This window comes from Coprinopsis cinerea (genome assembly GCF_000182895.1).
Source record: "Coprinopsis cinerea okayama7#130 chromosome 13 map unlocalized cont3.13, whole genome shotgun sequence".
NCBI lineage: Eukaryota > Fungi > Basidiomycota > Agaricomycetes > Agaricales > Psathyrellaceae > Coprinopsis > Coprinopsis cinerea.
Genome location: NW_003307532.1, coordinates 889255 through 915697, shown reverse-complemented (window position 1 = coordinate 915697; position 26443 = coordinate 889255). Strand labels below are relative to the sequence as shown.

Below are 26443 nucleotides of genomic sequence, written 5' to 3'. Positions count from 1 at the left end.
GCCCTCCCATACAGCTCATTCAAGACATTCTTTCCTTACCGCAGCTGTCAATATTGCCTCGTCACCCAGAACAACCCAACGTCTTCCCCTCCTTCACACTGCCCCGCTTCAGTGCCTTTTGGAATTTGGTCACACCCGAATGGACTTCAAACACCTCGATTGACCCCTCTCCCTTGCTGATAAGGTTCCTCACATCGAGTGGGACCTCTCTAGGCTTCTCCCCAACGCACAGGAATCGAAACTTATGGAACATCTTCAAACGCGCTTCGTTAGGTTCCCAAACACTGTAGTCTTTTTGCGCTGCGGGAAGGGTTGGCGAGAAGCTCGGGCGGTACTTGCTGACAGGAGGCAGAGCGAATGAAACCTCGAGCGGGACGCCGGACGAGGGGTCACAGTCCAGCGGGAGAGTGCCTAGCCGCACCACCTCTTGCAGCCAAGCAGGCGTGACGAACTGGGCCGATCCAACCAAAGAGGTGGCTATCGTCGGAGTTGCAGCGTATGAAGATATTAGGTGGTGTGTTACATCCTTAGCTGGGTCAAACGTGTAATTTACACCTGTGTCATCAGTGTCAGTACAGCATACACATCACGCAGAGAAAACGTACCGAGTGAAGCGCACGACTCGGGCGGTACAGGCAACTGAGCCTTTGCGGCCCCGGAATAGCAGCAGATTGGGTTCCAGAGGACTCTACCAAACCTATTAGACAGCTCGATTCACAGTCATAACTGGAATACACACTGGACCGTAATTCCATTCACAATCTGCAAAGTGTCACCACTGTGAACCTCGATTGGTTGGCCCTGGGGGTTCCGCTGAGGTTCCCTCCCGCTTGACCGAATTGTAAGCCATTCTTTTTTAAAGTTGTTGTATGTGAGAGTCGGCCTACAGCCTGGCGTCCCCTGTTCGATTGTTAGCCTTTAATTGAGATGGAGATACACAACACTCACTGCCTGTTCAACCGAAAATGAATCCACCACGAACTCCCCGTGTTCTGAGGATATCTTCTTGTTTCGCACAAGGATTTGGGCATCTTTGCGACCAACGAGATACTTGGAGTCGGGTTTCAGCAGCTTTGTCTCTGGTAGTATGGCTGAGCGCGCTTTCACCCTGGAAATAGCACCATTACTTACTCGTAAAGCTGAGGTCATTTTGCTCTCCGTCGAACGGGCCCAACAGCAGCCACATCTTCGTGAGCTGGCGCCAAACCGTTCACTGGGTTTCGTTCCGTGTCGTTGGGTCCAGTTCAGGACCTTCTGTAGTACGCTGTTGAGGATTCAGCCAAGGGCAGCGTTGAAGGGTGGACGAGGGAGACAAAGTCGGCCAGTGCTGAGCGCTTCCTTGAGTCAAGTTGTCAACGGGCCAAACACCGACGCGCGACCGCGTTTGATGCATGACCGCTGATCATGACTAAGCCATGTCGTTAATTACCTTTCCTTTTCGAGCAAACCAACTCACTCGGCAACGGACTCGAGGAGGAATTTTACCCTTTGTTATATCCCAACAGCCTCAGATTTGTGACCACCGAGGTCAATGGATTAGAAGTATGATACCCAATGACATAGATCTATGCACCAGGGTTGACTGCACTTCAAAAGTTCAGTGGAATCCCCTGGAGTTGGGTAACTCGGGATTTCAAGAACCCACGACAAGATGCGCATATTAAGCCACCCTTCATACCAGGCTCTGTCACAGGTCCTACCCTCGAGCGCTTGTCCTTGTTGAAGTAGTCCATTTGACACCGCCAGGCAAACCGCTGTATTATTCCGTGTCCCGAAAGTTCAATCGACTCCTGCCTCGGTTTGAAATAATTCACTAGCCACAGGCTCCAACGACACTCGCGGGCCTTTGTTCCCTGGTCGACCATATAGACGTGACGGGTGGGGAGGATACGCCCGCTTCAAGGCTTCCAGGCAGGGAGGGGGCAGCGTTGAACGATGGATCGTCCAAATATACGGATTGCCTATTGGTGATGGCAGACATTTGACTAATTCCCCTTCGTCTGGCTTGAGTGGTCCTTCACTCTTTGGTGGGGCAGTAAACTTCAACAGGCGCAGAACGACAAAAGGCATCAAGGGGTCCTGTCGGTAAACGAGCTCAAATTGAGCCAGAAATGGGACTGTAATACCTGCGGGACGTGAGCACCTTCGTTATTCGATGAAAACGTTCAGCGGACTGACCATGTATCGCCTGTGGCCGATAAACCCTGAATCGGTGAAATTTATCTTCTTCCTGAACACGTACGGCGAACGACGTCGGTGCAAAGTCACATTCGAACGGTTGTGTCATACTTGAGAGAAGGATCATCCCTGGTTTCATCCCCATATCTGAGCTCTCTAACACCGCGAGTTCAGATTGGCTGATGAGATTGTCGCGGAGGATAAGCTCGCGAAAGGGACTGTATGTGCGGCCCTTGATTACCGTCACTAGTGGTATGGACCATACCGCACCATCCAGCCTCAGGAGGTCCTTGCCCTGGTCAAATAAAGTCGGGTCAGGTTTGTCGACAACACGGAAGCGTATTCCACTCGTGATGCAGCTTCGATCCGGACGATGGAGGTAGAGGAATCCCCTGGTGTTTGGAGGGAAGTTGTTTCTAAGCCCTGTCTCCTTTGCACGGTATCGACTTCCGGTATATGTTATACGCGAACGATGGGTACCCTCGGGCGCCACATTCGCGACTCTAATGTCAGCGATGTCCATGTAGTCTGCGGGAAGAAGCTTGCTTGGGTCAAGCGTTGAAATTTGGCGGGTTGGCCGTCGCCGTCTGGCTATGGAGGGTTTACCCGTGTTTCGTTCAGAAGGTGCTTCCGAATGTTTGATTGAGGTCTTGAGAGAGGGGTGTCAACGAAGACGCGTCTCTAACACGCTGCGGGTTGACTCACGACGGAGTATTCCCTGAGTTGAACTGTCTGTGTTGAAAATAGCTGCTTTGGTGGCCTTCGGGGACCGCTTCCCCCCAAAGGCAGGCCCAGCAAGCTACGACGTGCACATGTGGCCTGCCTCAATTGAACGTGTTGAGCATAGGAAATATCGTGGAACAGTGACAGAACTTACCTGGGTGTAGCCTGCTTCAACCCGAGCACTGTACGTCAGACGCGCTCCGTTCACGCGCGTGAACGCGACCACACGCTGTAACATCGAGTGGGTAGGTCGTGGTTGCAGTCGAGCAGGCGTCCTGGCGTTTGTCGCCGATGGTCGCCGCCGTTGTTCAAACTGTTGGCGCTCTCGCGCTTGTTGGCAAGTTGTTGCTGCTTGTTGTCTGGACGCGGACCGAGATCAAGCCGCGTGCCGCGAGGACTTGAAGAAACCCATTGCCCGGTGTGCGATCAACGTTCAACGCCCGACTTTAACTGCAAGTACAGAGGGCAAGGCTCGGTAGCTGCTAGTGTCGTTGAGGTCCACTGGGGAGCCTAACGAATGAATATCGTTACCTCGTCCTGAATTCAAGGGAATTAAACCACGAAATCATACCGATAGCATATCATGACGGGGGAGGGAGGAGTACAATAAAAGCCAATCAGACCTAAACCAATAAGCTAGTTAATAATACACTATAAAGAGAACCAATCATCGACAGCATAGAGAAAAAAAGAAACCGTGAGTCCGCAATTATACATGGTCGTACTAGCCATATGTAGTACAGAAATAACATGGATCTGGAGCGAAAGAACCAACTACGCAGCCACCTGCCCGTCAACAGGAGCACTCATCTTCAGAGTACTCATGATGTAATTCCGCAGATCAGGATTATTCTGAAGCATCTCTGTCAACTCCTCTGGCGGGAGCTTAGCGAGCGTCGACAAGTCAGGGTACCCCTGCTGAGTCGTTTGCGAATGGGCGCCAGATGGTTGGTCTGACGGTGATTTGCCAGACTGCGAAGATTGCCCATCCTGCACAGAAGATTGACAACCAGACGACGTAGAAGGCCCGCTCGTGCTCGATTGCGCGACAGTGGTGGCGCCAACCTGTGTCTGTTCACTCGTCTGTACTTGTGTCGCCGTCGTTACGCCCTGCTGCGGAGAACCATTTGAGTGTCCTGAACTGCTTGAGGACGGTAAGTCGGAGGATGAAGTCTGCGACGCCGAAGAGGACGGGGCTGGGGTGACATTGCTGCCCGTTTGCGAATTGGGATTGGGCGCAACTGGAATATGGAATACAGCTACCGGCTGCCGGTAATGTGATTGCTGATGTTGGGCGCGTTGCTGCTGCTGGCTGCCAGGCCCCTCATATGGTCTTTGCCACTGCAATCGACTATCCTGCACACCCGTTCCATGATAGCCTCCAACATTATACGCAGCCGGACGGTGATAGGTCTGGGTAGGCGGATAATTGGGCTGGGGCACCCCGTATGCATCCCTGTAGTATCCTGTATATGGATACGCCGACGAACCAGCAGTCAACTGGGGATGACCGTATGGGATCTGCTGGGGTGCATAAACACTCCAGTACGGGGTAGCGCTGGTAGGCACAACCTGCGAACCAAATGGATATTGCGAAGAAGTCGTAGGTTGTGTCACGACCGCAGCCGGAGGATTCGAAGTCGAAGGCTCCGAAGCAGCACCACCATTTCCAACGCTAGGTGTTCCAACGCGCGAGGCCGCCGCGCTCGATGTGGTCGTGGCCGCGGTCGTCGATGGATAAGTTTGGACGGGTGCTGAGGTGCTCGGGGCTGCGACGCTGACGGAACCTGTCGAGAATTTGAATGATTAGCACACGAGGTCATTCACCCGCCCTTCCTTTACTCATCCAAAGGTGAAGTACCTACGTTCATCTTTCACCGGTGGCGATGGATTGTCATCCACGGGCCTCTGCAACACCGGTCCATCTGTACTCCCGAAGATTACACTCCCCCACTTGAATTCACGCGTAATGCCTCGATCCCAAAGCACCTCCACAGATCCCGTCTCCTCGATGACGCGGATTAAGGACACCTCGAAAACACCGGAACTAACGCGAATCTTGATTCGTGACATGCTGGGCAACAACAGAAGTTCCGCCTTAATCTTTTCTTGTTTCGAGGCTTTCTTTTGAGCCGCTAGAGCCTAGATTACAGAAACCACACGGTCAACGAACAACGAATCACTAAGGCAAAGAGTGAAAGGCGACGCACTGGATTATGCTGTGGACATAAAATTTCACAAACCAGTTTCTTAACCACCTTGAGAACACGGCCTTCGTCTTCCCCAAAGGAACTCGTGGCGCCGTCTACCTGCATCGGGACGGGGAAAGCGTTCGAAGGATTCGTCTCAAAAAGGACCACCTCCTTCTCCACCTCCTTGAGTACCGAAAAAATGATCCCATGTGCACTCCCCTCCCTAGCGCAGGAGACGTGGAATGCCTTGGGACATTTCCCTTTCGTACATTGGACCGGAGCACCGTGGACCTTTGGGCGCGTTCTAGTGCAGGCCGAGCATTTCTATAGGAAGAAGTAGAAGCAATCAGTGACAGATGCATGGAGATTGGGGATCGAGAACAACGAACCAGATTCCACCTGTCTTTCACGATTGCATCGATGCCCAATACCACCTTCTCCGTGGAACCGTCGGGCAATGCCGTTTCATCTACCCATGTCTCCGGGATGATCGATGCGCAATGCTCATGGGCCATCCAGACTTTGGGGTTGCCAGCTGCTTCAATTGCATCCTTCCGATTGAGAGGAGGACCTTGCACTCGAAGCAATCCTGTTCTGTCTGTGGATATGCATAAGCAGCAAGGGAACTCTTCCGGCTCCGCTGGCTTCGGTCCCAGCTTCAACTTGACCGAAATCTTAGGCTGAGAAGATGGACCGGTGGACGTCGCTGATTTCGAGGTGGAGGCTACACCATTGGCTACCTTGGATGGAGAGAGTTGCGAAACGGTGGTTGTCGTAGGTTTGATTTTGATCTTCTTTGTCTTGGGAGATTCCACAACTTCTTCCGGCTTGCGCTTCAACGGGATCTTGAGAGTGGGTATTACACCGTCGCATGTCTCCTCCTTGACCGGTGAAAACCCTGAGCGTTCCTTGCGTTTGCGTTTCGGTTTAGGCATCTGGAAGAGTTCCCCACCATTCTGTTCCATCTCCATCTCCATCTGGGCGACAGCTTTCATAGCTTCCTCAGCGCGATCCTGCAACAGTTGGTCGACATCGATGCGGACACTGGAAACAATCAAGGAGATGAGTATACGTTCACTCAGATAGACCAATGCAGAGCCTACCTGTCCGAGACACATTTACAAGCTTTGGCGACCCGGCCCATTTCGATCCAGCACTCGAGGGCGAAGTTGACACTCTCCGCACAGTTGAACCCCAAGTTGAAACCTGCATGGTACCCTCTGGGGTAGGTGATCACGAATTCTCCGGCATGTTGAACAAGATGGTTTGGCCGGCAGGAAGATTTGGCGAGGAGGGTCGGTGAAGCCAAGAAAGACTTGTGCCGCAGGAATTGTGGACACTGCGAAGTGTCCTTGGGGAAGTAATCTGGACACTATGGCGTTAGACCCAAGGAATCTCGAGAAAATAGATGGGACTGACTCCGCATAGCATGCTCAAGGGTATTAGCTCTGGCTTGAGGGACAGCGTACCAGAATTTGGGGGCACCGAAATGGATGTAGTTGATGCTGTAGAGGTCCATGTCCTCGACGTGCCATGCAAACGTTGCCCGCCACATGCCAAAGTAGAGGTATGGCGTATTTACGCCTGGAAGACCCTGATCGGATGCCGGTAGAAGGCGAGAGAGTGCCGAAGGAAGACGGCCCACATTCCAGACCTTGGTTTCGTCCGTATAAAGCGTTCCTACAGAGAGTCAATGTTTTTCAATAATGACAAGCGTATTGCAACTCACCCTGCGTGTCTGCGCCGTACCAAGCGGATTTCCCAAGCCCACAGTTCCTCCAATAATGCCTCTCCAGTTTCTGGCAGTACTCCGGTGTATAGTCATCCGCAGTTGTGTTTGGGGGAAGCCAGTCCGTGTGTGGGTCGAAGGTGTCGATGAACTCGTTGTCGCGAAGCGCCCGTTCGGCAAGGTTGGCCTGTCGCGCCTCTCTGGTTTGAGCAACGCGCTTGCCTTTGGGTTTTGGCTGTGATTTATCGACTGATTGTTCCCGTTTAGCGGAACCAGAAGCTGGAGTGTCCCCCGCTTCGCTTGGAGGTGGTGATGGCACAGAAGACAGCCGAGAAGCCTCCGTGTAGTTCTTGTCGGATTTGGCTTCGGGAGGGACTGATTCCTTCTTGCGAGCTGTTCGACGAGAGCCACGGGGGATAGCCATTCGTTCTGCACGAGACTGCAAGCCGATGTCTTGCTTTGCAGGGGCCCGGTATTCGTCCTTGCTGCACAGTTCGGCCCATTCTCGCACACTCATGATTCTCCGTTTCTCCATGTTTTGTTGCCGGAATAGACCACCACTCCCAAGCATGACTTGTTCTATTGGCGACCGAATCTTGACTTCCCTTAGCTGAGGCTTGATGTCTGGCAAGGACTCTGACCTGGGTACCGCATGATCCTGGTTAATTGGTTAATTATGACGACTAGGACTGAGAATCATACCATTCTTTGGGCGGAATGACTTTTACTATTCCACTCTTCAGTCCCCAGCAGTTTATTTTGTCCATGTACGCCTCAAAATCCTCGAATTCTTCCATCGTGGGCTTGAAAACAGGGATTCCACGAGAAGCGGTGGGGTCGTCGTCAGGGTCGAGCCACGTCTTGCCATCGGAGTTGGGGGATGGTGGTAGTTGGATGCCCTCGGATCCATAGAAGTGATCAGGTTGGACGACTGGCGGCTCCGGGCTGGGCGACGGACATGGCGTGAGCGACGAAGCTCTCGATGAGTACGCCATTGCTGGTCGGTAGAGAGGTGTCACTCCCTCAGTTGCTCTTGCGGCCCTTGGCTTCGAACAAGTTGGAAAACGGTTCTTTTTCTGGTCTTCGTTGTTGTCGGCGTCGTCAAATATGAGAAAAATGCGCCCGTCGTCGTCGTTGTGGTCGTTTCACGCTGAGCAATTTCGAGGTCTCAATGGGGCGGTTCGTCGGTCGGAGTTTCAAAAGGACCTAGATTGGATCCAGGCGCGGTAAGCCGAGAGTGAGCCGCGTGACACGGTGGTCCGTGCGTTAATGGCCTCGATGGCTAACCCAGACGCGTTCAGTGTTCACGACATGGACGCGTCGTCCCTCTCCACTTCGAGTGGGTCAACTATAAGCCATCATTCAGAGATGAAGTGAAGCGAGATCCCGTGGAAACGTGAAACGGTGGGCTTTCTATAAGGTGGAGCTAACATGAACTTATGGAGATCTGAAGTGAGGATAAATAATCGGGGTATAAAATCCAGGAGAGCACGATCTTGAAAGATCACAGGGGAACTAAGCGCCTACCGAGCCTCCAGGCCGTTGGCGCCCCTCGATAAATTGAAATGGTCTCTGGAACTGGATCCAACGGGTGGCCGTGCCCTTGCTGGTTTCGTCGTTTTTTTGGTGCTTTCAATCTCAAATTCATTATTATCATCTGCGCGCTGATGGTTGCATCGTGTCGGCGCCCTCTGCCATACTGAAACCCCGTAATTCGACTTATTTTGACCTGCTAGTCTCTTGGTGGCTTTCTCGGGCCATCGTTTCGAATTCCACTTACGCACCTTCTGCAGGCGCTCAGATTCTAATCAGAGCTGTCCTATTATCACCAATGATACCCTTAATGCAAGACATTTCAAAAATTTATTGCCTTGTTCGACCCATTAGAATCCTAATAAAACGGTTATCACAATGCTATTCTCGGTCTATGCGGTCTCTTTGGAAACTCTTGCCAATGTCACCTTCAACTGCCAACCCATTCCATGATAATCCATCTAACCACAACTCAATCAAAACCTTACTAAGTATACCCTCGCGAGACTTGCTCCGACCATGAACCTGAAAGTCATTACAGATCTGCAGGAGTTGGAGCTGATGCACCCGGCCTGAGCAATCACCCTCAAAAGTCCATCTATAAGGCTATTCGAGGTCTAACTGTCGTTTTCATGATTCATGTACCTCCGCCGGGCAAGTACCCAGGGGCGATGAAGATAACGACACTTCATACACATACCGCTCTTCACCTTCCCTTGTAACCTCCAGACTTGGATGTCTCTTTCCTATACGTCCGAACTCGGCGTGTGCCTTTCATGCCTCATGTCCACGGTGATTCCGTATGCACCCATCGGCTGTGCGAATTCACCTACGAGAAAGTTAAAAGAGTGATGAAGGGCAAACCCGGCGCTGATTAGATTGCCTGTCATCTGGGCACTGGTTACTCACATCGAAGGCGTCCCATGACCTGGCTTGTTACTGTATTCGCGTTAAACACCGACCGATAAGCGCTAAGCGCCCAGCCACTGTCACGGCTTCATGGAACTTGCCAACAAGGACTGTGATCATATGGAGGTCTATTTAAAGGCTACTTTACCAAATGCATCATCCTGCCTCGAGGCCCCGATTCGTCTACTCGACCGAAGATTTTTATCGCTGTCTGCAGCAACGAACGCAAACGGATCGTTTCCCTGTCTGGGAGCTCTCTTTCGGAGATGCCAGGTTAGACCCTTTTCTCAGAAGAGGATTCCGTCGAATTGCACGTGGAGTGGACACGTCTATCGCCTCGGTGGCAAGCTGCTAACGATGCCACTGTTGCTGATATCGATGAATAGATTAATCTGTGTACTTGCAAGCGTCCGTGGTCGTAGGATGTTTCACAAGGGATGGTTTGCCACCCGTGTGAGGACAAGGAAGCTATTCGATGTCGAGAGCTGGGCATGACACGATTTGGAGACAAGGAAACAGTATTCTTCTGGGAATCATATCCGAGATCGCCAGTTTCGCCGAGCTCCCCCCATGGTCATCGCAGTTGTCAACTCGGAGGAGTTTTCGTTCCTTATACTTTGTTTAACCTTATGAAGGAAACCCACATCAATGGTTCTTACTCTTATCTGCGCGTAACGCCAGAAGTCAAGGGACACAGCGCTACCATCAGCCAGGCGCAAATCGACTAGGATAGCACGCCCAAGTGAAATAAAGACGTATACCCGCGAAATGCACGAACTCAGAAGAAGGAGTAGGGCTTTTGATTGTCGGATAACTTCGAATTCCCGACGATCTAGCTGTCAGCTACAGCTGTGGAGCTTCGTTGTCATTGGTAGACTGTTGGAGAAGCACTTCGAAATAGATGATTGTCTTCGGGGAGGCTGGGCAATTCGGGTTTGGCATGGGGAGCCTGAAATTAGACCTGAACAACCCGACATGCTCTCAGAGACTCTTGGACCTTCTCCGATGCATTTATTCTCAAGACTTCGTAGGTTAGAGCAGGAGGGATGAAAGGACAGAAGTCTCGGCGGGGATTCCGGGGGAACTGGGGATCCCGGGCTCGATATCCGAGCTTCCCAAAGCGCTCCATCACGCTCCCTTTCACTCTCAACAATCATCAAGAAAGTCTCCACATGGTTTTCAGTGCCGCTCGCTGTCTCTAACTTTGCCTTCCTCGTCCCTGAACGTCAGGCTCCCTCCCTAAGCTTCTCTGTCCTCGGGTATGTGATAGCAAATCTCACAGTAGGACGAATCCCATCAGGGCTGTACTGTCGCAACGGGAAGGCTGGGCGCATGCAGATCACAACCCAAGAAACAGTTCACTTTCCCGTCCGAGAACGTGGCGATGCTCACGTACCTGCGGGCAGGCTGGACCCGTCATGTTCCACAAGCCAAAAAGTCATGGGAGCAGACCCGGGCGAGGAAGAAGTCCCTTTGACAGTTGGTGCACAGGCATGGGTGGAATGATCCGGGTAACTGTGGACAGAAAGGGCAGGCACGCCTCCGCCTCTTTGGCGACACATGGAAAAGACGTCGTACAAAGCCGAACACCACCATAGGCGCGGTGGAGATCAGGAGATGAAGAAAATTCGGATTACTCGGAAACAATGTTCTCAACCAAGGGATTGCTTATTGAATCTCGGCCTATGTCATTCTAGAGCCGCTTAACTGTTGTTCGCTATTCGTTTACTGCAGTCACTCCACACACCACGAGCTGAACTGTGTACCGGTGAGTCATTATTCACCGACTCATCCCTGATTGTGGTCTGCCAACTTCATTGGAGTCCTCCATGGCAACGACACAACTTCTATGAATAACTCTTTCTGAGTGTACAAACCGATGTAAGAGTCAGGTATCGTCAGAGCTTTTCCGTCGATTACCCGAAGCTTGGTCGACGAAGCTAACGTGAATGGGAAGAAATCATCGTTTGGTTCGAGGCGTTGTACTCCTGAAAGCGCGGAAGCGTGGAATCGACCCAGCGTGGCTGTTCGTCAAGGCACGACGTCCAAATTTGGTCTCGCATTGATTGACTTGCGAGATCTCAATGGGCCCTTGGGTCTTCATATCCCCCAATCCGGCCGAATAAGCGTGCGAACCACCTCCCTCTTTGGATGACACTGCGCTATATCTGGTAGCCTCTAAACTCCACTCCTCATGTTTTCCCTCTTCCCGAGCCTGGGCACTGGACGAGATAGTTACACGGCGTTGGATAGGTCGAGTCGAGGGTCCCTGATCACCTGGTCTCACCTGGGGCACCTAAAAATTGACCCAAACGCTAAAATAACCGACCAGTCCACGATCACATAACGGTCTATTCTGTCTTTCTCGGAGGCTGTTCATCTGCCTTCCCACATTGCGATTCGAGCGCTGGGATCCAAGATGGATCTGTACTCCATCCGTATTCAGCAGCTAGCCCCGTTTACGGGATATATTTAATTGACCCGTCCCTTGAGCCGTTTTCCTTGATAAAGTCAACATAGCCTGCAGTCCGGGAGTCATTCTTGTCTTCTTTCCCGGAACTCTCCCCTACACAACACTCCTCTACGTGTTTGCCCTTGTTCACTGCCGAGGGCCGTTAAACCAATGCCAGCAATCCGAGCACCCTCTGTGACACACAGTACGCGCCGCGCCGTCATCTCTCCTCGTGGTCACCGTCCCTCACAGCAGTGGCTCTTTGCACAGGTCTTCGATCCGCCTATATGGGTTTCCTTACAAGTTACGACGAGCGCGTTCCACTCCCGAGAACGTTGCCAGTCCCTGTCGAGCGTCGATGCCAGAACTCAAGCATTGATTACCTTCACCACGACGGTACGCCAAGGCGGCTAAGCGCATGCTTTGACAGTGGCTTACTCTTCGGTTGCAGACTCATACCTATCCCAATGGATAGCATCGAGCACAATATTCTCAGAGTTGGAGGCTTATGAGCCGGGTACGTGCTTTTAGACGCGTCGTCCTTTGTATCTCCTTTTCTGACAACACTCATAGTCTCGCACTATCCTCCTCCTTCTTTCAACCACGCCAGCAACGAAGACTCTTATCACAGATATGGTGAATTTTAAGTTATCCATCAACGGGAAACATTTGCTCATACCATTCTTAGAAGATCCCTTTGACAGCACCTCGTTCCCTTTCTATGACACAGCGTCCTCGTCATCCTCCGGGTCACCATTCCCTGTAATGACCGAGTCAGGGATCCCACTTCACGCCATGTCCCCTTCAATCTCAATTACCAGCAGCTCTCCACGGTCTGAACCTGGTGGTACGCCCCCTTCGCCTCGTATGAGGAAAACTTTGTCTGACGGCATTTCCTTCCAGCTTTGTCTCCGCCACTCAGCGATTTTCCGGGGCTCTTTGACCTAGATTACGGTCCATCAGCTTCGCTGGGCGGCGAATTTCACCCGAGCGACTCGTGGTCAACATCACGGCTCTCTCCATTATCCGCATCTCCATCTCCATCTTGCTCCAGCGTTGAAGTCAAGCCGGGCATTTCACGCGATGCTTCTCCCTTAACCGGTGAAACAGAGAAAGTAGACCGGCGCCGTTTCCCATGCCTGATTCTAGGGTGCAACAGAAAGTTCACCAGTCAATACACCCTCAAAGTCCACATGGAGGCACATAAACCCAAACCTCGTGTTTCCTTCCCATGCACTGAAGGTTGCTCTGAGCGCTTTTCTCGACAACACGATCGCTTGCGACATGAAGTAGCAAAGCACGGAAAGATTTGCGAGTTCCTTTGCGACGAATGTGGAAGATTCTTCTCTACGAAGAAAACTTTGGGCAACCACAAATGTCCAGTGGCTCAAGGCGGCACACGATGGGTCACAAGCTAAACATTCGCGACCGCCTCTTTTTTCCTCCTGCTGCTCCGCGCTTCTGACCATTCTCGATCATTTTCTTATTCAACGACGACATTTTATTCACCCCATGGACTTGCTTCGATCGACTTACCTACCTCCTATCATCCGGACTCTTTCCAACCTTGAACGTTGCGCATGGACAGTAGATATTTCACGGACTCAGACTACCGATTGAGAAGTAGCTTATCATGCTCTGTGTAAAAGTAATCCTCACTCTCGTCTCTGCTTGTTACTGAGACACTTATTTTACCAACAAGTACTTGTATTCAATTGTAAATCTCTCTCTGTATCCAACCCCATTGTCAAACTTCTCCCGGCCCATGACTATCTTTCATTCTTCTCGTTCTCGGCCCTGATCGAAGCTTATCTTGCCGTCTGGTGGCCGCCTTCAGGGTGATATTCTGATTCCTGCTCTGCGTCATCAGGCGGCGAATTTCCCTTTTTGGCGCTGAGGACGGCGGCCAAGAAATCTCGTGTCAAGCAGACCCCACACGCCAAGAGAACTTGACCACCATCTGCGGGCGCCTGATACCCGGAACCACGTTCTACGATGTCCGATCGTCCTAGACGCTCTACACGCCAGGCTGCCAGGCCAGTTCCAGTTGCGTCGACAAGCTCACCCTCGAGACCGAAACGCGTCAGTCAACCCATAGAGCCTGCAGAACAACTGAGGATATTGCTTGAGAGCCCAAAGAGCATCTTGACCAAGGTCGATGTTGCTGTGAGTCCTTATGTTTCGTTCTTAATGGCGGCTGATACATCGCTCGTTATAGGATGTCTTCAACCTTGCCGCTTGGGAGATGCTCTCTGCAGAGTCTCGAGCTGCGCTCGCAAAGCTTCTACCTCCCACGGCCTTTGTGGACTACACGCCCTCACTAGATGCCTCACATCCAGCATCTTCAGACATGATGGTCATAGACACGGACCCTAATGCGTCACGTCCCGTGAATCCATCAGCAATCTTTAACAATCCGCACTTTCTCGCCGCAGCACAGACTTTCCAAGACCATCTCTTCTCTGGGTGGCTTTCTCCGCCGCATCTGGAAAAGGTGCAGGTTTTCCAAAAGAGAATTGAGGAAGGAAGCCTCGCTGCACCCTGGAAAGATGAGGTCTGGCTTGAGGAAAACGCTGAAACAACCCAAGCACTCAGTAGCGCAAGCAGTACCACACTCGCTGGGTTCGTTGAATCTTCCAGTCTGTTCCGACCCGCGAAGAAGCTTCTAACCAGGGTATTCGACCTTCACCGAATGTCTTCCCATGGTGTCTCTAGGGGAGCTGCTCAGATCAAGCTCACGACACTCGTCAAGGAGGGGACCATCCAAGAGGGAGACATCTTGGCCTACAGACGAACCTTCACCACTCTCAACATCACTGTAGAGAAGGATGCAATTGTGAGTCATTTCCAGTCATTTTACGCATGGTTAGCTCATGGACCGCCAATTTACTCTCTCACAACGTCTTCGAACACACTACCATGGACCATCTAGATTCACTCTATCGATCCCAAAACCCATTCCCTCACCGTTCTAACCGAAGGTGGAACCGCCAAGGATGTACCAAGCTATCTCCTCGACTCATTGCCCCAAAACCCATCCCTTCCCACTAAATTGACAAACATCACAAGTCCGTCCACTTTGGAAACTGGTTTGCTGGACACCGACGGTCGCGTCGAGAAGTCAGCACGACCGAACGGAAACGCATGGAAAGCGATCACAGTGTGGAGAAGGAGAACTGGCGTCGACGCGATCCCTGGTGACAAGAGAGGCGGCAGAGAGAATCACGGAACTTTGTTCTATCTTCGAAGTGTTTACTACAATGAACACTGACTCGAGCCCCCGTCTATTCATCTCAACCTTTGTGAATTGTGACGGTGATTTTTTGGCATGTCGGAAACCCTGGTTCTGACAAGGATCTGGCGCCTCCGTCGCCCAGGTGGTTACCTTGTGAGCCGTTCCGAGCGTTCCAAGTCCACGAAACCGACCGATGACCTCACCTACGACCACGAATATCAAATCCCGGAAATTCGGCCCTGCGACTTGACGCATAAACCTGTGCGCTCCTACTCCTTCAGGAAATTCAGGGCCTGTGTATGTATGCTCGGATTGGAAGCGTTTTCGTAAAGTCCTTCCCCGAAACGGAAGTGCTGTTAAATCGCGGCTACCAAACCAGCCTCCGCCGTCGACAATCGAGCGAGAGAAAATCAACAAGGCGGGTTAGGAATGTAAAAGGATACTTAATGACAGATGCGAGCCAATGCACCCAATATGTGCGCACAGGAATTTATTCAGATCTGTCGCTGAAGCAGTGGCTTGAGCGGTGTTTGTCGTAGACGCGTGCAAGGCGTATTCAATCCGAGAGTGTGAATCGAGGCGGTGTTGCATATATGGCCATGGGTCCCATGGGACGCTTGTGGCGGGCACCTTCCAGGTCATAGTACACAGCATTCAGGTATAGGGTCCTTTAATTCGACAATACCACCAAGCCACAACACTACTGTTCATCAGATACTTTCCGTCTCCTATCAGAAGGGAATGGATGGGGGCTATCTCTTGCTCTGCCCACCCTTCATACCGGTTGTTGACCTTCGTTTCTTACCATTCTCGTCTAGGTCAAGCAAGGGATTCAAGTGACCTTCATTGTGGAGGGCGGTGATGAATGCCTTGAAGAAAGGCTCATAGTCGAATGTGCGGTTGATGTGCTCAGTCTGGAATGGATTCAAACTTGTTAGTGACCATCGCTTTGGTCCCAATTAGACGTAACTTACATTTGTCCTCCTGCCTTTGGATAATTCATCTTCGAGCACGATCACTGCCTTCCTGATGTTGCGGACGCAAGAGTTCCAAGCAGTGACCAACTCCCCTTGTGACATGGCCATTATCTCGATGTCTCGCTCCATTCGCTTGGACGCAAGGGCCGGTCTATCGAGTTCATTGAAGGAGAATAAGGCCTGTCGGTCATTACCGGTGATCGTGTCCTCCCACAACGCTAGATCTACCTATTGTTGAGGTTAGTTTTGTTACCACCTCGGATAAGGTTTCGTTTCATGCACTCACTTTGGTCTCCCAATTATGTTCCATCCTCTTTTCAATACTTACTTTTTCTCGTTTCAGTAACTCGAGGTCGTCAAACGCAGCCTGATACCCATCGTCGACAATAGCCAAAAGGCTAAACTGGATGTTACTCCCATCGTCCCCCGACCCTCCGTATTTGTCCATCTTCAAACGCAGAGCTGGACGTACGACATCCATCCAAGTGTTCCTTGGATCAGATCCACTCTGGTGAGGCGACTCGGGAGCTGGCAGTTCTCCGACTTCCAGCGGGCCAGACTTGAATCCGTCCAGTTCCCAGACTTTGCCATGAGCTGGGACATAGCCTATGAAATGATAGCTCTGTTCAATCTCCTCCTCCTCCTGCCTTGACTTTCCCTTGCTCTTATCTTGAGCCGCATCGTCACCCTTTCGCTTTTTGGCTGGAGGAGGCTTTCCAGCTGCAACCTTCTTCCGACGCTCTTCTTTCTGCTTCTCTTTCTCGATATCCAGCGTCGTCGTCGCCAGGGTATTAATGGCACCGCGAACATCAGCTGGTCTACAATGTTCGATTAACGTGGTTGAATCGATCAGAGGCCAATGGAAATACCTATTTACCGAGCGAGTGAATTGTGAACTCGACGGAACAAGGGGACGTTTGTTACCGACAGGCCCCTCATCTGGATATCAGATATCACAGACCATTCAGCCATACGACCCCCCGCACAAGTGACGCAAGTGGACATACCACGGGGGACATCTGACTCGTCTCTTGCTTGAACTGAGTGAGATACGGCCCAACATCGATCCCTGGGCAATTCAAGATCACATTTAGGATCGCATGGGTCGCACATGCGTCATCGCTGAGCTGGTTGGCGAACCAGACACTCCCGGCAGCAGGATCCTCGAAGTCTGCCGCACGGTGATTATCTTTGTGCCACAGGAAGCAGAATACAAGCCCGTATGGCCTGAGGTGATCCAAGGCCCAAGGTTCTATTCCATAAACCTCGACAACTTCGACCCCCCGTACGCCGAGTTTCCGCACGAGGGAGGTAAAGACGCCTGGTGGAAGTGTCTGAGTTTGCGAATTCAACTGTTTCGAACTGACATACCAGGATCCGACTCAATAACAGCAAACGGTCCGCCGACTAGGTCGATGGGTGTAGGCTGAGAGTGCATTTGGTAAGAATCCATGGTTGCATGCGGAGATAGTTGTCACTGAAAACATATTCCAACTTGAATTCAACTCCGCTTCTTCTTCTACTCCCCACACGATGCGACCTACACGTACAAGAGTCAAGGCGTCCAAATATCCTGACCTGGGCCTCAGATAGGGCGACAGTGCGATTTCTTGTCAGATCGTGAAGCGCTATGTAATTCATGGATTCGCCATCCTGAAGGCCTTCTGGAGCCGTCGTATGTCAATAGGGGTATCGGTGAAATATCGGCCAATGGGCCTGGTCATTGGGCAAAAGCTTCGCCGGAATGTAGTCCCACCGTCTACGTATTTAAAGTCGCAGGGTACTTACCAGCCGACAAGAACGGTGCCATCATGTCTCTTCTGAAGATCTCTGGAACTAAAATCGTCAATGAGCAGGGGGAAGAGGTCATCCTGCGGGGTGCAGGTTTGGGCGGATGGATGAAGTACGTTCAACTTTACTCTAAGCGCCCGAAGATGTAGCTTACATCTCTTCTGTAGCATGGAGAACTTCATCACGGGTAAATAGGGGTATTCCAATCGAGATGCACGTCTCTAAGTGTCACTCAAGGCTATCCTGGCTGTGAATTCCACATTCGCGAGGCCCTCGCTGAGACTATTGGCAAGGAGAAATCCGAGTTCTTCTTCGACAGGGTAAGCGCTATGCATTGTCGAATAACCCGCGCAAGATCGACTAACTTTGTCAATACAGTTCCTGGAATACTTTTTCACCGATGCCGATGCGCAATTCTTCAAGAGCCTGGGACTCAACTGCATTAGGATTGCTTTCAACTATCGTCACTTCGAGGGTTCGTCCGAGTCCATGGTCCACTCCTTGACCATGCGCTTACCGTCTACGTGTTACAGACGACGACAACCCCCGGGTTCTGAAGACCTCTGGATTCAAGCACCTCGACCGAGTGATTGATATCTGTGCGAAGCATGGCATCTACACCATCCTTGACATGCACACTGCACCGGGAGGTCAAAACACCGACTGGCATTCAGACCACGGGACACACATGGCCAACTGTGCGTGGCTTACAGCTTTCTTATCTTTGACCTCATGTTTTTGACTTGAACTCTCCAACAGTCTGGAACCATAAGGACTTCCAGGATCGCAGTCTCTGGTTGTGGTCTGAACTCTCAAAACACTACAAGGGCAATAAATGGATTGCCGGCTACAACCCCCTAAACGAACCGACCGATCCCAAGCACACTCGTGTTGTTCAGTTCTACAACAACGTGTACAAGGTCATCCGAGCTGAGGACCCGGACCATATCATCTTCTTCGACGGAAACACCTTTGCTTCCGACTTCTCTCACTTTGGTGACGCTCATAAGAACTGGGAGAATACCGCGTATTCCATCCACGACTACTCCAACTTTGGATTCCCTAACTCGCCAGTGCGGTATGTCGGAGACGATGAGCAATTCCGTCGCCTCCGCCGCAGCTATGAGAAGAAGCGACAGTGGATGGATGAGCGGGGACTGTGCGTTTGGAATGGAGAATGGGGTCCAGTTTACGCTCGCCGTCAGTTTGATGGCGACCGCATCGACGAGATTAATGAATCTCGCTACAAGGTCCTTGAAGACCAACTCAAGATCTACAACCAGGTATTCCCTGTCATTCCCTCGCTTTCCGAGCACAACCTGAGCCGTTTCCCGAATAGGACCGATTGAGCTGGTCGATCTGGCTCTACAAGGACATCGGCTTCCAGGGTATGATCTACACCTCACCGGAAACCAAGTACATGACTCTCTTCAACGACTTCCTCGCTAAGAAGCACCGTCTGGCAGTCGACGCCTGGGGATCAAACGACGCGCTCGTTCAAGACGCCTACCAGCCCCTCATCGACCACATCCTCAAGGAGATCCCAGAGAAGTATCAGAATCTCTACCCATACCCGATCTGGAAGGTCCCTCAGCGCGTTGGTCGTCTCGCTCGCAGCATCCTCGTCGCCGAATACCTGGTCAAGGAGTGGGCAGAGCACTTTGTCGGCTTGAGCGAGAAGGAACTCGATGAAGTCGCGCAAAGCTTCAAGTTTGAGAATTGCCTCAAGCGCGACGGGCTGAACAAGGTCTTGCAAGCCAGTGCTCCTGGGGTACTTGGCGCTGCTGGATCTGTCTGAGCTGTGGTAGGCCCCTAATCAGGTCGGATCTTATCTGAGTGGGAATGAAAGGTAGCAGGAAGTGAAATCCGCCATGTATTATTAGCGCGTTGAAGATAACGACGTTCTCGTTACTTTCCTCGAACTGGGTAGAATGGGGCTCAAAGCGGTGGCGACTAGGGACCTCGCCGACGACGTTCTGCAGTCGAACTCCGAACCGGTGGCACTAAGACATACACACATTGCGATAAAAGAAATAGGTACATGCATACAACGGTGGTCCGACCCTTGTGGCGTCGAGCGCGAGGGTGAGTCACGCGACGGGGTATATCTAACAACTTGTTTATCATCGGTCGGCACATCGACCACGAGGACTCGCTTCCATCTGCCACCTACGGAATTGTCGCGCTCTAGAACCTTTAGCAACCGTTGAGGATGCTAGTCAACGCCGCTTTCTCCGCCGAGTCGACGGAGAGGTTGTAGTGGCGTTTAACTTGGACCCAGGCTCGCGCATAAGTGCAGCGATAGCTGGACAGAGGAGGCATCCATTCAGCAGGATCTGCAATTCAGACCACGAAAGTGCAACATGTCAGTTCAACGTCAAAACTTGGAGATGGAACATGAAATCGAGATTTCGGCGTACCTTTATCACCTGGTGTCGGGAACCCATGCACCAAAGAAGGGAATGAGGGTCAAAAAGGTTATTGTCGTTTTGTGATCCCCGTGTGGCAAGGTAAGGAGATTGCGCGTAAGGGTTTGCATGATTAGAAAAGGGGTGCAGAGGTGTTAATCAGCATCAGTCCGTTGGTTTCGCCCACTAAAAGTTTAGAATAGAAATAGCGCCCAAGCACAAGGCGTGAAGCATCGAGGAAGGAAACTGGAATGGGAGTGAGAAGCAAATGAAGAAATCTAAAACATAACAGATGGAAAAGGAGATTAATTGAATCCACGGGGCGTTATATTTCGACCGTGAAAATATGGAAACAAGACAAAAGTTAAAAATAGAACCGAACTCACCCTTAGCTTGGTTCAAGCTGTCAAAGCCAGGAAAGGTGGAATTAAGGGGATAGGGATAAGTCGTCAGTTTGCGTCGAGCGCTCGATGAGAATACGAGAGAAAACTCAGGTCCAGGGAAAAGGGCCAAGGCCTCCTGAGACTATAGGAGATTGAATTGAAAAACAAGACACGCACTCGTCGGTGACCGCCACGAGCTGCGGGCGAATGAGGTCGTTGGCAAACGCCTGCCTCTGAGCGGTGGTCCAGTATCGAGCACCAGAGACCCAGGCCTGAATGAACGAGAACCAAGATCGTTAGTTTGGGAATGAACACAAAGCGATAGTGACGCACCTCCTTGAGAGGGACCAGATGATCCTGTTAGGGTGAGATAAGGGCAGATTAGTGAAGGGTGTCTGTCTCTCGGTGGCTGGCGAACACATATCATTTTCTCCCCCTAACTCCCACTCGATCCATTCGTCCATTTCATCGGAGGTTCACTGGTCCGATGAGTTTGAGAGTGATCGAGTGGAGTCGAGGTGAGGCCATGACAAGGTACGGATAGGATGTGGAAGGGGGAGGAAAGAGGTTGACATGATGTATGAACGGTAAACGTACGATGTCGAGGTCGCTTGCAAGCGTGGTAGGAACGTTATCGTAAGGAGATACCCAATGGCCAGAGGTAGCCGCGCAGTTGGAGCCGGTGACAACATTGGTGCCGTCTCGTTTCAATACAGCTGTTTTACGAAAATCAGGGGGAGTTCGTCGAAGTAAGGGAAAGGAGGGTCCGATCATCCGGCCTGGTACCTACTTTCACGGGTGTTGCACGTGCCTGAGACTGAAAAATGGTTGTGGTTATTCATAGTTCAACGATCGGTGAAGGGACGATAAGGCGAGAAATGGAGGATGAAACCAACGAAGGACTGCAGACCGTCAGAGAGAAAATGAACAAATGAAAGCGGTTGAAGTGGATGGTGCCGCCGAAACAAGGTCAGATCAAAACACAATGCCTGGTGACAAAACAGGAATGTTGTTAAAAGTAGTAGATGGAAATACTCACTCGTAATCCAGTGGGGGAAGAGATCTCGCTTATAGGCAGGAGAATTGGACTCGGGCTCGACGGTCACTGTAAGAAAAAGAGAGTACTATTAGCGCCAAGCTCCAAAATGCGATTGAAAGGCAGCCGCGATGGTAAGTATCTTGGATCCAGTGTCCTTGACGATGGATGCATAATGGATCATCAGGATACCAGTTGCCCAGACACAGCAACGGGGTATACGAGAATGCAATACATTGGTGGAGATGGTAATGTGGAAGCATCGCTTACATTGAGAGAGGTAGGTTCGAGCAGTGGCGGCGCTGACCGGGGTAGGCAAAGCCCGTTGTTCAAGAGGGGCAGCCAAAGATAGCACGGCGAGAGGGACAATTGCAAGGGCAGTAGTGAGCTTCATGATAGCTATCTCGGTGGCTACGCTCGGCTGGGATGCAAGAGAGGGGGTGCTTGTGGTCGAAGGAAGGGTGACAAGGAGAGCAAGCCTGTTTAAATAGGCTTCAGGCGACCATGCGGGAGGCCTGCCCTTCCTTCGCTTCCACTGCCTGATTGGATTAGCATACACATGTGTCGTCTGGCTCGCACTTTCGTTGGTTGCTGGACGACCGGGCAGTTCGATACCTGGTTCTGTCAAAGGATCTATTGACGACCCAAGGACATCTCAACCCCAAACGCATGTGGGACCTCAACTCATGTGGCCTTGATGGTTCCCTCTATCTCGCGTCAAGATAAGCCCAACAGAGTATAGCCAAGGCTTTGCGCGATACGACTCACCTAAATTCAGGAAAAAGAACATTCAGATAAGAAGTTGAACGATGCTTGGGACGCACATGTCAAACGAACCTTCAATGTGGCGGATACGGATAATTAAGAAGGTAGAACGATTCGTGGATTAATCAGGCCTCTCTATTGTTGTAATGTCGCGTTGAAGGGCCAGTGTTCTGAGAAATCGTGATTTCTACGGAGATGCAGAGAAAGCGACGGCAGTGCATAACAGAATAAAGTAGGGACAAAGGGAATGAACGTTGGAGGGAGCCACAATATTGTTTACTGTCAGAGCGACAATTGGCGGGCATGGAGTGCTTTCGGAGATGTTGCCGAAGGTATTTTGGCGAACGTGTGGAGCTAAGCGAACGTCGTACTGGAAGCGCCCTCGCGACACGCGCTCGAGAAGGTCGGAAGGGTCACATGAGGGACTCCGAAATTCCCGACATCAAGCGCCGCCCTTGTTGACTCTAGGAAAGGGAGTGGTTCTCTACCAGAGTGCCTGACAAGCTGTGGCGCATCTCAGGCTTCGAAGAAACGTTGGCGGATTATCAGTAGACCAAGGGTGGCGAAAGCAAAGATTCGGTGCCACACAAGCTTCAAACAGAGTAAATAAGCAATGTGCGCTTGTCACAGCTTCGAGATAGTCGGGCTAGATGTCAGGTCGGCTGTAGTGAAGAGCGAATTTGCAGAACTTACTCCACATTTGTATGTAACCATTCCACCAGTTCCTGAACGTTTGAATTACCGTCGTCCGAATATTGTGGGATCTAGAATTAAACACGGTGGGGAAGAAATGACCGTCTGGACAACACTGAAGAGCTCCTAATCCGAATCTAACCGCTTCCCGAAGGGAGGGACGCCATGAAAGCAGTACTTGGAAGAGGATGAGATAATTGAATTTGTGACTGGTTGAATTTGGAGAGGAGATCAAAATATATGAAGTCCGACGGGCATCACGTGACCGTTCATGAGCGCTTCCGGGCGCCTATCATTCGAGAATCGATTCCTTGCTCCAAGCAAGGCCCTGAACATTCATATTTACGTAAGTTTTCCCTTACATAGCAAGTCAATCTGTATGTGTGCTCGTGTCGATGTGTGTTTGTTTCTGTTGTTTATCCACCTCCTCCAAACTTCAATATCGCATCCAACAATCCCCGTCGACCATCGATCGTTTCATTCCCCTCCCTTAAATCTCCATGCCTAATTTTATCGCTTTGGGCGTTTACCCCGCTTCCCAGCTGCTCACGGATTCTATTTACAAACACACCTGTTCCAGACGATAAGATCCCATTCCACTCAATTCTAATATGTCTTAGATCGCTTCACCTCAACACTCACTCTCAGTTGCGACCTCTCGTGCATTTCAGGTCTAACCATTCCCCTTCAAAAATACCATGTAATTCATCTAATTATAATAACCCAACTCCTTCCTTTCTTTACCACCTTTCACCACTCTTCTCTCCAATACCCGCCTCCATGTTCCCCATCGAGACGTGGACTGCCATTGTGGAGTCTGTGCTTGACTATGGCTTCTCATCGACCGTCAGCGACATCTCTCTCCTTTCACGATTCTTCCGCCCTATCGCGCAGCGTGTTCTCTTTCGTTCTGTCACAATTTCAGATAATATTCCTCGCAGAGAAGAACCCCAAGCTATGACTCGTTGGTTAAACAATATTCTCAATTCTTTCGAATCAAACCAGGACATACCAACATATATTCGGTACCTCACCATTGTTTGCTCCTCCAACAGTGGCCAGTGGATCGCTCACGAAGATTTCGCCAACATCATAACGCAAATAACCCCCGGAAACCTAGTCGCCCTTCACCTTTCCTCTATCAACCCGTCTGGTTTCCCTGCGGAATGGTTGACCCCCCTGTTGTGGTCACACCACGGGAACTATATCGAAACCTTGACGTTCGACAACGTCACCGCCATTAATTTAGACCATGTCCGAAGACATTGTACAAATCTTAACGCCCTTCATTTGTATGGTATCGATCCCGAATTCGATGATACCACAACCCTCAGTCCTCCCATTCCTCTCCGACATTTATCATTCAGCATTCGCACACGATCTCGTCCTCACTTCCCTCGCCTTCACACCTCTCACGCTCGAGAGTTTCTCACTTCCTGCGTAGTCTTCAACGATCTTCGTACCGCCGTCCTTTCCACTTCATACGCCATGGAGATTGAGGTCTTATCCCTTGTCCTGAAAGAATCTCCTGTCCTGGACAAGTTGACGTTACAACTGTTCACTTATATTGGTCTGTCTCATTCCACTTGCCATGCACACATACTCACGCCGCCTTTAGACATTCCTCGCTCTAATTTCCATGACCTCGCTTCCATTCACAAACAAGTCAAGCACCTTCACCTCTTCGGCCTGATATCCCCGGGATCGCTCAGCCCTATTTTCCCAGTAAAGCCGTTCGCAACTGCACTAAACGTCCTTGAGAACGACTTTGTCAAGGAAATTACCATTGAAATACGCTGGGTATTCGATTCTGACTTCTTCACTGTTATCGATGCCACAGAAGACTGGTCCTCAATCGACACTCTCCTGGCCTCTCGCAAGACGGATCTCGCCGTCACCCTTCATTTTCATTCCATGGCGGCCCTCGACCCTCTCTCTTGGCACCAGGGCGTCGTTAATCGCTTGGTCCATCACCACCATTTCCATGATATCGCTTTGACCTTCCATCCGACCAAATTCCACCTCGACCAACTCGTTCGTCTTTTACCCACCGCGTTCCAGAACAAATTTATAACCATCCGCGTCATATGACCATGGAACAATAACCATCCGCAGGTCCGCTTTAAACATACCCTTGGTCCCTTCTTCCCCCTTAAAAACCACTCACACGCGCTTGCTATTAGTTCAAAATGCAATCTGCGTCGATTCCTCAGCTTCCCGTCGAAACCCAGCTTCCGATCGAAACCCAGGCCCGCGGGCAACTCCATGTACACTTCCTTGCATGGTTACCTATGCCGTATCCAGCCCTATCATCCATGGATGATTACACGCAGCTCGATTCAAACGACGCCCGCAGATTTGCTTACGTTTACCGCTATGCATCGCGCATTAACCTTGGTGCCCATTTCTCCTTTCTTCCAACCACCCAGAGCCTTGCCCCGGTGCTGGTCTCTCCCCACCCACGAATCGTCAACGTCTATCGGCTTTTCCAGACACCACCTTTTTACTTGATACTAAATGTCGAGGTTCGTTTGGACGTTCCAGGAATCCCGACTTGTTAACTTATCCGCCGCTGTTCTAGGACGATTCACCCTTCACCATCGTTTACCTTTTATCCGAAATTCCTTAACTTCTGTACTTATAGCATTCCCTCTTGTTGTTTGCTTTACATGACCCGTTGAATTCGTCCTCCTTGATGACCTTCCAGTTTCACATCTCTTTTGTTTTCACTCGCATGTATAAATAACACATTCACTGGCTCAAACTTTACCTTCGACCGCGACCAAATGCCTCCTCAAAACACTTCCAACTCACGGGCTCTACGGAACTTCCGGGTGTTGCATCGGAACCTACTTTTGAACCGTGCAGACCGGCAAACGAATGAAATAACCACGTTGGCCCAACTCTATGGCCTGGAAGTCACGGTATCTTACTTACATGGTGTCATAATCTTGTACCGAGTGAGCCTGTCTTATCTTGCTCTAAAGACGCATTCTAATTGTTTTCCAAGCCTATCAATGGATCTTTCTTACTGTATGCCGCTTACCCTCTATCAGGTCCACAAGACGACGATTAGCTCCACCTCGACTACTAGGTCTTTTGAGTCTCCTGCACTACTGACCTTCACTTTTTCGCCGATTGTATCAATCTCACTTCGACGATTCACAGTTGATCGGTTTCACCGGGTCCATGTCTTCTTTGTTTTCTTATGGTCCACGCATTGGTCCAAGCTACAATACAAGTCCTGAGGTCCCTGCACTCACAGCTACATCGACGTCTGAGACCCGTATTCACAAGTTCCTTCAGAGCCCTAATCACTAGTGGGTTGCAGGCCAGTGAATGGCAATAATCCGGGCCTGTTGGGCGTTTAATCCTGGCGTTGCCAATCCCATCACGTACTTAATCAGGCCGCTTTGATCCGTCGTCGTTGCTATCAATA

The 26443-nt window shown here is 50.9% G+C and overlaps 9 protein-coding genes across 9 annotated transcripts; 4 read left to right on the top strand and 5 right to left on the bottom strand.

Moving 5' to 3' along the window:
• Positions 1 to 61: 61 nt before the first annotated feature.
• Positions 62 to 1186, bottom strand: CC1G_15802 (hypothetical protein; the record flags this gene model as incomplete). Its single annotated transcript, XM_002910036.1, has 5 exons — positions 62 to 555; positions 606 to 697; positions 740 to 900; positions 949 to 1079; positions 1132 to 1186. 5 exons carry the CDS (start codon positions 1184 to 1186, stop codon positions 62 to 64), a joined length of 933 nt encoding a protein of 310 aa, XP_002910082.1.
• A 311-nt stretch (positions 1187 to 1497) lies between these two features.
• On the bottom strand, positions 1498 to 3139 carry CC1G_12336 (hypothetical protein; the record flags this gene model as incomplete). Its single annotated transcript, XM_001838334.2, has 5 exons — positions 1498 to 2126; positions 2179 to 2188; positions 2243 to 2827; positions 2884 to 2997; positions 3056 to 3139. The coding sequence occupies 5 exons, from the start codon at positions 3137 to 3139 to the stop codon at positions 1780 to 1782; spliced, it is 1140 nt and encodes a 379-aa protein (XP_001838386.2). The 3' UTR covers positions 1498 to 1779.
• Positions 3140 to 3675: 536 nt separating this feature from the next.
• Positions 3676 to 7934, bottom strand: CC1G_12335 (specific transcriptional repressor; the record flags this gene model as incomplete). Its single annotated transcript, XM_001838333.2, has 8 exons — positions 7525 to 7934; positions 6823 to 7463; positions 6513 to 6773; positions 6197 to 6458; positions 5483 to 6137; positions 5112 to 5417; positions 4767 to 5043; positions 3676 to 4688 (listed from the first exon to the last, which is right to left on the bottom strand). The coding sequence occupies exons 1-8, from the start codon at positions 7815 to 7817 to the stop codon at positions 3676 to 3678; spliced, it is 3708 nt and encodes a 1235-aa protein (XP_001838385.2). The 5' UTR covers positions 7818 to 7934.
• Positions 7935 to 11887: 3953 nt separating this feature from the next.
• On the top strand, positions 11888 to 12664 carry CC1G_12334 (hypothetical protein; the record flags this gene model as incomplete). The annotated part of the gene is made up of 6 exons (XM_001838332.2): positions 11888 to 11921; positions 11987 to 12112; positions 12168 to 12233; positions 12290 to 12352; positions 12405 to 12563; positions 12639 to 12664. 6 exons carry the CDS (start codon positions 11888 to 11890, stop codon positions 12662 to 12664), a joined length of 474 nt encoding a protein of 157 aa, XP_001838384.2.
• Positions 12665 to 13711: 1047 nt separating this feature from the next.
• On the top strand, positions 13712 to 14987 carry CC1G_12333 (hypothetical protein; the record flags this gene model as incomplete). Its single annotated transcript, XM_001838331.1, has 3 exons — positions 13712 to 13882; positions 13935 to 14552; positions 14649 to 14987. The coding sequence occupies 3 exons, from the start codon at positions 13712 to 13714 to the stop codon at positions 14985 to 14987; spliced, it is 1128 nt and encodes a 375-aa protein (XP_001838383.1).
• A 716-nt stretch (positions 14988 to 15703) lies between these two features.
• On the bottom strand, positions 15704 to 17381 carry CC1G_12332 (ubiquitin C-terminal hydrolase; the record flags this gene model as incomplete). Its single annotated transcript, XM_001838330.2, has 6 exons — positions 15704 to 15865; positions 15926 to 16156; positions 16257 to 16746; positions 16857 to 16867; positions 16936 to 17249; positions 17300 to 17381. 6 exons carry the CDS (start codon positions 17379 to 17381, stop codon positions 15704 to 15706), a joined length of 1290 nt encoding a protein of 429 aa, XP_001838382.2.
• Positions 17382 to 17739: 358 nt separating this feature from the next.
• Positions 17740 to 19517, top strand: CC1G_12331 (endo-1,4-beta-glucanase; the record flags this gene model as incomplete). The annotated part of the gene is made up of 6 exons (XM_001838329.2): positions 17740 to 17831; positions 17946 to 18039; positions 18098 to 18194; positions 18253 to 18417; positions 18479 to 19002; positions 19059 to 19517. 6 exons carry the CDS (start codon positions 17740 to 17742, stop codon positions 19515 to 19517), a joined length of 1431 nt encoding a protein of 476 aa, XP_001838381.2.
• A 398-nt stretch (positions 19518 to 19915) lies between these two features.
• On the bottom strand, positions 19916 to 21940 carry CC1G_12330 (hypothetical protein; the record flags this gene model as incomplete). Its single annotated transcript, XM_001838328.2, has 5 exons — positions 19916 to 20024; positions 20688 to 20782; positions 20844 to 20867; positions 21108 to 21226; positions 21817 to 21940. The coding sequence occupies 5 exons, from the start codon at positions 21938 to 21940 to the stop codon at positions 19916 to 19918; spliced, it is 471 nt and encodes a 156-aa protein (XP_001838380.2).
• Positions 21941 to 23784: 1844 nt separating this feature from the next.
• Positions 23785 to 25633, top strand: CC1G_12329 (hypothetical protein; the record flags this gene model as incomplete). Its single annotated transcript, XM_001838327.2, has 4 exons — positions 23785 to 24574; positions 24623 to 25038; positions 25188 to 25529; positions 25586 to 25633. 4 exons carry the CDS (start codon positions 23785 to 23787, stop codon positions 25631 to 25633), a joined length of 1596 nt encoding a protein of 531 aa, XP_001838379.2.
• Positions 25634 to 26443: the final 810 nt, after the last annotated feature.